The sequence below is a fragment of the Centruroides vittatus genome, unplaced genomic scaffold, assembly GCF_030686945.1.
Source record: "Centruroides vittatus isolate TY-2023 unplaced genomic scaffold, ASM3068694v2 contig_1159, whole genome shotgun sequence".
NCBI lineage: Eukaryota > Metazoa > Arthropoda > Arachnida > Scorpiones > Buthidae > Centruroides > Centruroides vittatus.
The window spans coordinates 1668539-1680882 of NW_027120745.1; the positions used below are offsets into that span (position 1 = coordinate 1668539).

At 25.9% G+C, this 12344-nt stretch overlaps 1 protein-coding gene across 1 annotated transcript; it reads right to left on the bottom strand.

The window, feature by feature from the left end:
• Positions 1–4820: 4820 nt before the first annotated feature.
• LOC136980598 (transmembrane protein 121B-like) lies at positions 4821–10943 on the bottom strand. The gene is made up of 3 exons (XM_067276743.1): positions 10817–10943; positions 6123–6375; positions 4821–5749 (listed from the first exon to the last, which is right to left on the bottom strand). Exons 2-3 carry the CDS (start codon positions 6369–6371, stop codon positions 4913–4915), a joined length of 1086 nt encoding a protein of 361 aa, XP_067132844.1. The 5' UTR covers positions 6372–6375; positions 10817–10943; the 3' UTR covers positions 4821–4912.
• Between the last annotated feature and the right edge of the window lie 1401 nt (positions 10944–12344).

Sequence of the window (12344 nt, forward strand, 5' to 3'; positions counted from 1 at the left end):
ATTATACAGAGACACAGTGTAAAAACCTTTCACAGTGTTGTACAGAGAACCAATGAACATTTTCGGCCTCCACCAAGGCCGAACGGTGCCGGGAGGAGGGGTGAAACGCGACACGTAAGTTATTTATTTTATGGGCTACACCGTTCTGGCAGTCGTGTGGGGATAACTTTTACTTTTAGTTCTCAACCTGAAGGAGGCCGAAAACGTTTTTTGGTTCTCTTTACCACACTGTGAAAGGTTTTTAGACTGTGTCTCTGTGTTAAGCACTCCAGTGTTACTAGAAGTTGTTATTGCGTTAATAATTATAAATTTATCTAACAAATATGTTCTATTTCTAAAGATTGTTGAGTTATTTGTAAAGTTAATAAAAATAAATTCTACTGTAATCAAAAATAAATGAAAATTGAAATCAATATTATTACTACTATATATTGTTTTTTTATTAATTAGATATTTTCAATCTATATGACTTCAGTGTTTATCATCAGAATTTTATAACTTTAAATATTGATTATATATTTTTTAAACCTACAATTTCAGAAATGACACAATATTTTATTAATAAATCTCACGTTTTGGATAAAACATTTTATTATTTGCAATACATATTCTTCAGTTTTACTCATTTCAAATACTTTGAGTATTTCTATGAAAGAAATTAGAAGTTAATATAATTTATTATGTCAAATTTTTATTATTAAAATAATAATAGTACAGAAAGTTTTCAATTTTCAAATCACTATTCTCTAAATATGATATATAATAATTTCAAGAAAAAAATAAAAAAAAGCAATGTAATAATCCACAGGGCAAATGAGCCATCTACTGCATTTAATAACAAGAAACTTTTCTGAGTTTATTCGACTCTTTTCTTATTTTACCAAAATAATTTGATGAAATTTACTATTATTTATATTACTATAACATTTACAGTATGATGTAAATTTGATTTATGTTTTTTATTTAACAACATTTTCGAAAATAACTATATGTAAAATGTTATATGGAATGTTTGAAGTTATCAGTCATAATCACAATTAGTTAATGACTAATTTTTTCAAAATATTTATTTTAGTTATTCATATATTGTATTTATGTTTATTAATCATTAACCTTCAGCTTCCTTTTTGTTTAATTGTTTCATATAATGATAAAACTGAGAATAATACTTATTAATTTCTAATTTCTGAAAATTATACAAAATTTATGCTTGTCTCAAAAAAACAATGTTCCTGAAGAATAATATACTAACATTTACAGTAATTATTTAAAACTTGCATTAAAATAAACATATTATAAACCAGTGGTAGATACATGGAAGCAGCAGGGTCTTAAAGCCCTCCCCATTTACATAAAAAATTGAAAATTTATTTGTTCAAACATTTGTGATGGCAAATATGGTTTATCGGACCATCTGCAATACAATTGTCATACACGTGCTAATTAATAAGTATTTTTAATTTTTGAGTAATTCCTCATTTGGATATTTCTGGATCCAGTACTGTTATAAACTGCCAGATCTTATAATTCTTGACAATATTACAGTTTTATTTATCAAATATACAATTTTCAAAAATTAAAATAATTTCACCTTAATTTATTAATTATAATATAGTCATTCTGAAACTAAATTAATTAAAATCCTTAATTATCTCAATTTCCAAAAATTCTATAAAATAATGACTATATCTACAACTACATTACTTACATAGTGGTTTAATATACAACTTAATTTAAGAAATAATATTAACTAACTACTTTGGGAATAATTCTACCGTTTAAATTGAAAAGAATCAGAACGCTCACAATATAAATAAATTACATAAATTTTTGAAATAATCAAACAGTATATCCATTAATGAACAAAATCACACATAAATGTAAATTTCCATACATAAAATACTTGTTCACCTAAACAAACAACATGATTTGAAAGTATTTGATAAAACTGACATTACATCTTTACATAATATACTAAAAACTTTCAATATTACAGCATTCAGTATATCACAATTTTCTTTAAGCAATTACGCCAGAAATTTCAATTATCTGGCTATAATTCAAAATTTCTCTGGAAAAATTATAGATTAAACATAAAGAATATTAAAATCTAAAAAATAAAATGATATGTAAAAGGAAAGACAACATACATACTTAAGAGCATTATTGAGTACAAGTAAAAATTCCTTCTGGATACAAGTTGTTGCTTTTAAGTACATCATTATTCTTTTATTCTTAATTACAGTATATACATGGATCAATTTAATATTTAACATTTAAAAGAGTTTTTCATCAGGAATGTATAATAAGAGAACAATATAGAAAATCAGAACATAATACATAGTGCATTGGCACAAGTGAGAGAACATTGATATAGTCAAAATATTCTATATCTAAGCAATATTTTGATATTGGCACATTTTATCATTTGTAAAAGTGTATTAACTTTAGAAAAATATTTTTCGCTTTTATTTAAATTTTGTTGAAAAGTTTTGGCTTTAGTTATTAACAATTTGGCAACGTAGCCATCATATCAGTGACGTTGAAATGCGTTAAATCTGATCAACCTTTTTATATTTTATCATTGATGATTCTTTATAGAATATACTATATCGTGAACACTCTAGTCATAAAAATTTTCTGGTATTATTTTAATTTATAAATAAGAAGACAACAGATATTTTCAAATATCAGAATAGAATGCAGAACATTGTAAATAAAAATAACTAAATGTTTCAAATATTGTTTCGAGTACTATTTTTTAAACTTATAACAATATAACTATTTTTTCATTGAAAAGCTTGACATTTTTTCAACTCTAACTTAGAAATGTTTAAAACTAACTTTTTGGTTTCAAGAAGTCAAAATATTTGTTTGTAAACATCAGTATTATAATAACTGATATATTAAATGCTGATTTTGATAGCTTAAATGTCTATTAAATTGTGGATAAAATAGTATTCTATAATATTAATTTAAAAAGTAAATAATTTTTCTTTATAATTTTGTTATCTAATAATTAAATAACTTTTGAATTTATTTATAAATTAATTACAGATTAAATTTTCAGTTTATTTTGAACATTTTAATAAAAATTAAACAACAGGAACTAAATTATAATTTAATGTTAATATCTAATTCAACCATATGAAACACTATAAATACCAGAAATTTCTTAAGACAAGAGTCTTGATATTGTATAAATAAAGTCAAAACTTATTGTAATTATTTAGGAAAGAGACATAATTGTGAATATATATCATTAATTGTAAACATTTTTGAGAATTAATTTTAATTAATTTTCTCTGGGAATTCATATGATAACTTTTAAAACCTATAAATGATAGAAGAATTTATATTTACTTACATATTATATTTTAAAAATGATATTAAATAATTGTAAAAGAAAATCAGCTTCTAAGCAACAAAAATTATCTGTTGCATAAGTAAAGAATCAATATACTTAAGTTTAATCTTTTAAATTATAGAAATACAAGTACTTCTCACTTTACGACTGAGTTCTGTTCCGACGACTACGTCGTTAAGCGAATTGGTCGATAAGCGAGGAGCTTGCGCCGGGAATATAGGATCGTTGTAAAATTATACAAATTATGCAACAAACTTCAAATTTATTCATAAAAAGACTATTATAGTACGCTATTAGCCTATTATAGTATGCTTAGTGCACATGTCACCATTCGCCACTGACCGACACTCAAGCTGAGAAAGGGGATTCCCCGAATTGCAGGTCGAAACTCGACTGGTCGTTAAGCAGATAGGTCGTAAAGTGAGGAGTACCTGTATACTATGAACAACATTTTTTCTTTTTTTTTACAAGAATATAGAATATTTTGTCAGAGATAAATACTTCATTATTATTATAAATGTAGCTAGCTGATGTATTTTAAACATTCATGTCTGCATAACAATGTGAGAAAACAACAATGAGAAAACAATTTACTGTTTTATATTGTTTTTGCATTATATTAAAACTAACATATTTCATTCATTTATTAGTATTAATTTTATATTCAAAATTTTAAGAAATTTAAATATAATATTCTAAAAATATTCAAAAATTTAGATTTAAAAGTTCTAAATGTATATACATTATTAAATATAGTCAGATACAATTTTTAAATATATTTTGATCTGCTTACAGATACAGATTTAAATATATTCCAAAAATATAAATCTTACGTGGGAATTTAAAGTTTAAACCTGCATTTTAAGCAGTCAAAATAAAGCTTTAGAGTTTATAGGCCAAGCTTTAAATATTACAATTTTTCACGATTTATAATTTCCATTTATTTATTAAATAATGTTTATTTGTTAAACAATGCAATGTCAATACTCATATTTCTCAATTAAAATAATTTTAAAAATAAAATATTAAATACTAATCATGTTTGCAATTTATACCAATTGTACTTATGAATTATGATTTTCCATATTTAAGTAAATATGATAAACTGATGATGTTATAGTCAAAGTTGTTTAACATCTGTCCACTTTGTGGTAGTATGCATTTTTCAAACTGAAACATTCATAAAAAAAATAAATTTCTCATTTTAAAGACTGCTTTATCAGTTTCTATTTATATATTGACTTAATATGGAAGACCTTAATCTCTTTTTAACAATGTTTTATTTTTCCAGTTTTATTTAAAAACTGGAAAAAATAATTTAATTCGAACAGTTTATCTATTTGTCATTTTTTTTTATGACAAATATCATCATAATTTCAGTTCATAAAATCAAAATTTTTACAGGTCTAAAATAAGCAGTTTTTTTCTTGGAATTAAGTGTTAATTTTTGGCACAGTTTGTGTGAAAGACAAAGAATTATAGTAGTTTATACTATACAATATCATATAATATATTTTCCATTTTTTCTTCTTCTGTTTTTTGTTTTTATAAATGTGACTTGTTAGCAAATTTAGTATTTAAATTAATTTCATCCATATGTATCATTGTACTCTCTTCTGAATGCTCAGATTGTCTACTTATTATTCCCAATTCTAAATTGCTTTCTGTGGGATGCTTATACTTATGTTTTCTTTCTTTCCATAATTTCAACCAATACTGAAAACCTGAAACAATATTTTGAGACCTTATTAATATAAGTAAAACATTTTTTAAAAGAAACAAAGAGACATCACGATCAAAATTTGTCCATAAATGGACACGTATAGCAAAATATGGTAAGTTTATCAAAGCAAGATGAAGAAAATTGTATAAAAAGGTAAGATTTGGAGAAGACAAATGTATACCAAATTTTGACTGACTAAGCATATATAATGCTAATGTTGGAAGAAGGAAATTTACACAAGACAAAATTAAAATTGCATTTTCTAATGAATATGGAAGAATAAGTTTTGTTTCATTAACAAACAAGATGCTCAAAAATGTGACACTATCTAATATTTCAAAAGAAGTGCTGCCAATTAGATCATTAAAGTAATTGTAATGATGAGAATGTCTTTTTGCATTATTATGAATCACAACCAAAAGCATAAAAACAATTATGGAGAGTGCAATTACAACTTTCAACATTTGAGGACTGAATGTAACCGTTGAATCAAGAGTTTGTGCAATATTCATCTTAAACAATAAAATAATTTTTGTTGTTAATAGTAAGGCATAAAATAGCCAAACCATATAACAGAGTGGCAATATTCCAAATCTAGTTGATGGAGTGAGCATGGAATCTACAACATCTTCTGGATGTCCTTCCTGTTGTAATCTTGCCTACAATAAATAGATACATATATATATTTAATTATTCTGTTATAAATGGAAATAACATTACTAGAAAGATCTATATAGATGAAGAAAAGATAAATTTTAAATTATAGTAATAATTTATTGATTAATAAGCTAGGCTTTTTACAATGGGAAGTTAAGTAAATAAATAGATTATAGTGTTCTGATTGCACATTAAAAAGCAAATTTTTCTTACTGTACTAATAGAATAATTACAAATTATAATAAAATACTTTAAAATAATAATTATAATTCATTATGTCATATTGTTTTAATAAATTATTTTCAATTTATTTTAAAATAATTGCTTTCTGTTATGATGCTATTTAATAAAAAGATCTGAAATAATTCAATTTACCTTCCTCTTATAAAATTTATAGGAAATAATTCCAGAAGCCATGAATCCAATGAGAACTAAAAAGTCAGCCAAAAACCAGAAATACCAACCAGCAGTACCTTCATTATGTAGTATTAAACAAAAATTGATCATGCTTCCTTGTATAACTAGCACTAGTAACAAAAAAATTAAATTGATAATGTGAACAATTAAGTTTATGCTACAACCGCACTTCAGTGATGTTTGTGTCATTGTTATATTGTTCTTCATTAACCTATGTAATGGAAAAAGTAAAATTAACAAAAATAATTGTTGCATATACTAACAATAATTATTATTATAATATAAAATTTTTATATTTTAATTAATAGTCAAAAAATCTTTAAAAATCCCAGTTAATATTTCTTACAAAAACATTATTTAATTATATACATATTCTTTACTTTCTTTTTTAAGTTCTTTTTGAATATAAGAAAATTATGCTATGTTTAGCATTCAGTTATCACAAATGAATGGTGTAAATGATTCAAAAACTAAAAAGATTGTACTAAATGTTAAGATAGGGTTATTCTGATAGAAAATCCAATTATATGTACTTGGAAATGAAGCTTGAAGTCCGGTTTGATCTCATGACAAAGAATGCCTTAAGCCACTTTCTGTGAATAAATGAGTGCCTTGATAGTCTTTGGGTCACTTTGGGTGACTGTTTTGTTTTTAACCTTTTTGACCCAAGACTAAATAGGTAGTCAACTTAATTCCATTTCCAGTTCTACATATATAGATATCCCTCTATAACAGGGCTTCTTAAACTATGGGTCGCTTAGCGAAATCTTGGGGTCATGAGATTTTAATGCAAAATATTGAAAATAATTTGTGAGAGTTTGAAAATGGCATGCTTTGTGTCGTAGGTTTCGTAAGTTGCACTTTGTGTCACTTCTGGTGCAGCGAGACGATTCAGCAACACTGATTGTAGTGTGAACTAGTGTAGTGTTATTGCTTTTCAGTGTATTCAGTTGGTTGTCTCTGTTCCATTGTAACACAAGAGTGAACTGTGGTAGTACACCATTATTGTTTTTGCAAATTTGTATATATCTTCAATATATATGTATATTTTCATTGTATTTCATATGTATATTGCAAAATATTTATATATCTTTATTTTAAAGTTTTTTTTTTAATTTTTGGGTCGTGAAAAAAATCACAATCATAAATGGGGTCGTGAATAAAAAAAGTTTAAGAAGCCCTGCTCTATAACATAGTTTGAGAATTGGGGAAACCTCCTGTACATTGTTTAAGAATTGGAGACATCACCATACAAAATGTAATTTTTAAGTACATTAATTACAAAAGCTCAGATGATATTATTTTGCCAAAAAGAAACAATCCTCGGTTAATGGTTTTTAGTAGTGAAGGAAAAATAGAAATTGCAATACTTTTAATTGTGATTGTTAGTTAATTATTGATTGCTTTAACAAATATGTTTCTTTAATTGTAGAATTTCGTCAGATGGCAATTTTTTTGAGTTAATTAAAGACACAGTCTGTCCAAAAAATTGGTAGGGTAGATGTACCAGTTTTGGCCAGTGTATCACATGTTCTAAAATATAAAACTTTGACGACCGGACCGTCCTTTTTAGGCTGCTTGGTTGTCAAATCTAAAAACGTTCCTTTAAAAACACAAAAAATATCCAATTAGAATTATAAAATTAAATTGGAACTGGTTGATCTTACAGACATCTTCAAGTTCCTTCATCCCTTCCATTTTTAGAACATGTGATAAGAATAAATGGTGGATACCAATTTTTTGGACAGACTGTGTCTTTAATTAACTCAAATATGTTTGTGTTAATTATAAAAAAGAATAGTATACTTTCGCTAACTTTTGGAACCTAACCCTATGTTTTCTACTAGTCCTTTGTTTTGTGTAGCACAGATTCATATAACACTGCTCTTTTTCAAAACCTAACTACAGTGTTATATGGGAGATATCTGTATATATAATATATATATATATATATGAAAAAATTCTATCTTAAACATTTTTAATTATATGAAAAGTTAGTGTAAACTTTTTAACTACTAACTAAACTAAACTAATTAGTCAACAAATTATTCATTTTTTTTAAAATATTTTTGAACATTTACACCTTTATAATCAAAAATGTTGGCTATTTTAAAAACTATTCTATTTAGCTGTATTGTATAATTATTTATAATATTCAGTTTTTTAATTAGAATATCTGTGTATGTTCACATTTATTGTTTGTAAGTTACAATACACTTATAAAATTTTACTTATTGTAATCTGAATTAGGTTAAGACGATAGTTATCATAATCTTCAAGTATATAGTTATATTATGGTTATCATAATAGGCATTTTTAAGCTGCCTTTTCCTGCTATCAGTGTTTTAAACATTAAACATTTTAATCATTATTTGCTCACAGTACAGTAGTATAAGTTCTTGGTATTTCTTACTTAAATTATATGCTAGCTGTTGTTAAAAATGATTTTGCAAAATCAACAAGCAAATAAAACTGATTAAATTACTAATAATTAATAATAATAATTAGAATTAATAAATCGGTTAAAGTGTACCTAGGTAATCCCAATGGCGGAGCTTCCTATCGTTCGTGTTCCCGACAGACTCCTCCCGGAAGGGAGCTGCCGACAGGCCGCCCAGTGTTTAACAACACTAGTTATTGATTCACGGTAGTTCTTAAACAAAAGAAAAAAAAGGAAATGTCTACTAAAAATGTAGTTAACCTAACCAAAGCGCCGCCATTGGGGTTACCTAGGTACACTTTAACCAATAAATCTTTAAATTATACATATTTTGAATATTTTAACATGTTGTTTAAATATCAAAGCCAATAAAACCTAAGTTTCACTAATTGTAGTTTTATTTACTTAATGCAATTAGTTATTGTTATCAGTATAGGATTACAAAAAGTGGTTTCTACTGTATCTAGTTTGCATCAATTTTGCCTATAGACAGATTTATCCACAAAAGGATTAGTCAGCTTAAATGATATAGAAAGATTGCATGATCCAACTAGTCTGAATCGAATTTAAACTATTTTGCGGTGTAATTATATGGCTGAAAAATACAGAAAATGAATATATCGAAAATATAATTTTAGAAAAATTTGTTTAAAAAATATACCAAATAGAATAAACCATACAAAAGTAAATCGCACGACTTTCAGCAATGCAAATTTATAATCTTTAATCCAAATTACACTATTTGATTAACTAGATAGGTGGTTGTATCCACTTTATATTAGGATTAATTATTAGAAATTATTGTTGAATTGTTTAATAGTTTAGAAAACGTTAACAATTCAGATTATAAATAATCATTTTTATATTAACAAAACCTGGATATTTATAAGAAATATTAAGGATTAATGCATTTTCTATTTTTAAGTACAAGAATTTAAATTCATTTACTGTATATTTCCGCAGATACGACGATAGTCGAATTATAAAAAAAGGCCCCCAAAATTCGGGGTCGTCCTATAAAACAGGTACAAAAAAAATTCAACTGAAATTTATATAAATTAAAACCGTTATAAAAAAATGGACAAACCGTAATTATTTACTATTAGAGAGTAGAGCATGTTCACAAAATAGAATAGCCCGTACTACATTTTTGTGAATAGTCAAGGTCATTACCCGAATGCCCGAATCGGTGCAAACATTTGCAACAATAGCAAGGCAAAAATAAAATTTGTTCATTCGAAAAATTACAAATAGGACATAATTCTGTAAACGTTACACAGTATTATTATCCAGATGACGATCGCCGATCTAAACTAAATTCACAGGCCATTGATAGTTGGGGGTCGTCTCATAGGACAGATATATGCTAAAACTATAAAACTTTGACGAAAATTGATACCACGTCTTATATGAAGGTCGTCTTATCTGTTGAAATATACAGTATATGTTTTATATTATTCAATAAATAACATTTATATAAAATAATAATCATTAATGCATAATTTTGAATAAAAGTTTTAAAATAATTTTCCAATGTCCGAAACGATTCACCGAAAATATTTTTTCAAAATAAACTTCTAATACAGCATTCAATTGTTTTAATATTGTGATATATCACAATTAATAATAATTTACATTATACTGTATACAGTCAAACCTGTTTTTATGCGCTCCTTTTATGTGCGATTTTTATTTGTGCGATTTTCTGGAAAAAAAAAACATTTCCAAAGACAGTAAACAGAATTTGTTCAAAATCACCAGTCTAGAACCATAAATATTTAGAATGAAATATTTTATATAGAATTATTATAGAAAAACTACTATAAGCAAGCCAAAAAAAGTAATTAGGTTTGCAATGAAGTCATCACTTAGAATAAAATAGAAATCAAAGACTGATGTCACCATTAAGTTTCATGCAACAACTAGCAAATAATATAATAGACAATGCTTTTTAAAGCTCTTTATCTAACTAAACAGCATACATTGGATTAAATATAATCAACTTAAGTATGTGAATAATTATGAGTATAACATAAGTATGTGCCATATCTTATAATTTTTGTAGCAATTAATAAAGCATATTTCTTCATTGCATCCTTCACAATGACAATGTTGTACTGTACTTATTATTGAGATAAACAAAATCACGTTTTTCATATGTACAGTAATATACATCTAAATATTTTGCAGAAAAGACTTTAGACGTACTTACAATAAATTTTCAACAATACTCGACAAATTATAAATAATCTTTGCAACCTTTTTCTATTGTAATAAGCTATCACATAAATAAATATCTGTCCTGCATCTATCAGAAAGCAGTAAACTCTTTACAGCGCCCTCTTATGAATCGCTTTAGAATTACAAATGTATATGTATTGTTAATTAATTAATATTTACACTTAAATAATGCTTCAGTCGTAAACACTGATCAAATTTTAAATAAGATTTTTTTTAAATTATAATAACCGATAAATTGGTTGTTATAATGCATTTTTATAAACTTTTCAACCGTGATGAATGACTTTTCATCATTGAGTGGAGTTGGAAAAAATTCCGTTACGAAACTTTTCCTTGTATCTTTCATGCGCGTCCCGAGTTTAAATAAAACAATACAATCGCAGTTTGCGCAAATTTCGATTTTCGATAGTCTTTTATTAATATTAACGGACTGTGTATGAAACGATTATTAAAAACAATAAACGTTTATAAGTAATAATAATTGCTATGAATTGCAAATTAATGGTTAATGTAACTCTTGGTGCCAAGATGGCGGCTCGTCTCTGATTCCAGCAAGGAAACAGTGGGAGGCACGTTCTAACCTAACCTAACCCTATTCTAATAAATTACCATAATTATTAGCAACCAAATTATTAGAATAGGTTAGGTTAGGTTAGAACGTGCCTCCCCACTGTTTCCTTGCTGGAATCAGAGACGAGCCGCCATCTTGGCACCAAGGGTTACATTAATCAAATTAATAAATCCTTTCGAATAATTTTGTAGTCTGGATAAAATTTTTAATATTTTTTTTTTACCGCTTATATAGTCTACTTAATAATTTACGTCATATACCGGTACATAAGCGATGTACATAAACGTCACAGCTATATTGTATAGGGATATTTTTGCAGTTCATTAGAACATTCCGACGTTACACGTGGTTAATCATGCATTTTTATCATAAAGTAATGAGTTGGAATAATCAAAACTGTTTTCTGATTACGAAAACTAAAGTATGTTAGTCAAAAAAAAAAAAAAGAAAAGAATCTTCGACTGCCAAAAATTATTAGCGCAAATTTGATACATAAATACAAATATTTGAATGTTCTTTGTTATTAGATTTACATACAATAAATAAATTATCTTGTAATTTTTCAAATTAGTTAAAAGACATCATCAAAAAGTAAATACAGACTTAAGCAAATCCACATCTGAGTGGAAAACTTGTTGATAAGGAATTTATTTGACATGGTTATTAGTTTAAGTTACTATGCTACAAAGTACAATTGAAGAAAAATTTTTAAAAATTAGTACTATAAAAACAAAAAATATGTTTAATTTACTGTATGTTAATGATGCATATATACAGTCCATGCTGTTTCTTTTATAAATTGAATTTAGTTATAATAAACTATGGAATTTTATTATTTTAGCAATTGTAGTAATTATTTTAAGTTTTCCTTAAGTCTGAGTTTACACAAGTGGTGTATTATCCAAGTCACAAAAAGCTTGTAATTAAA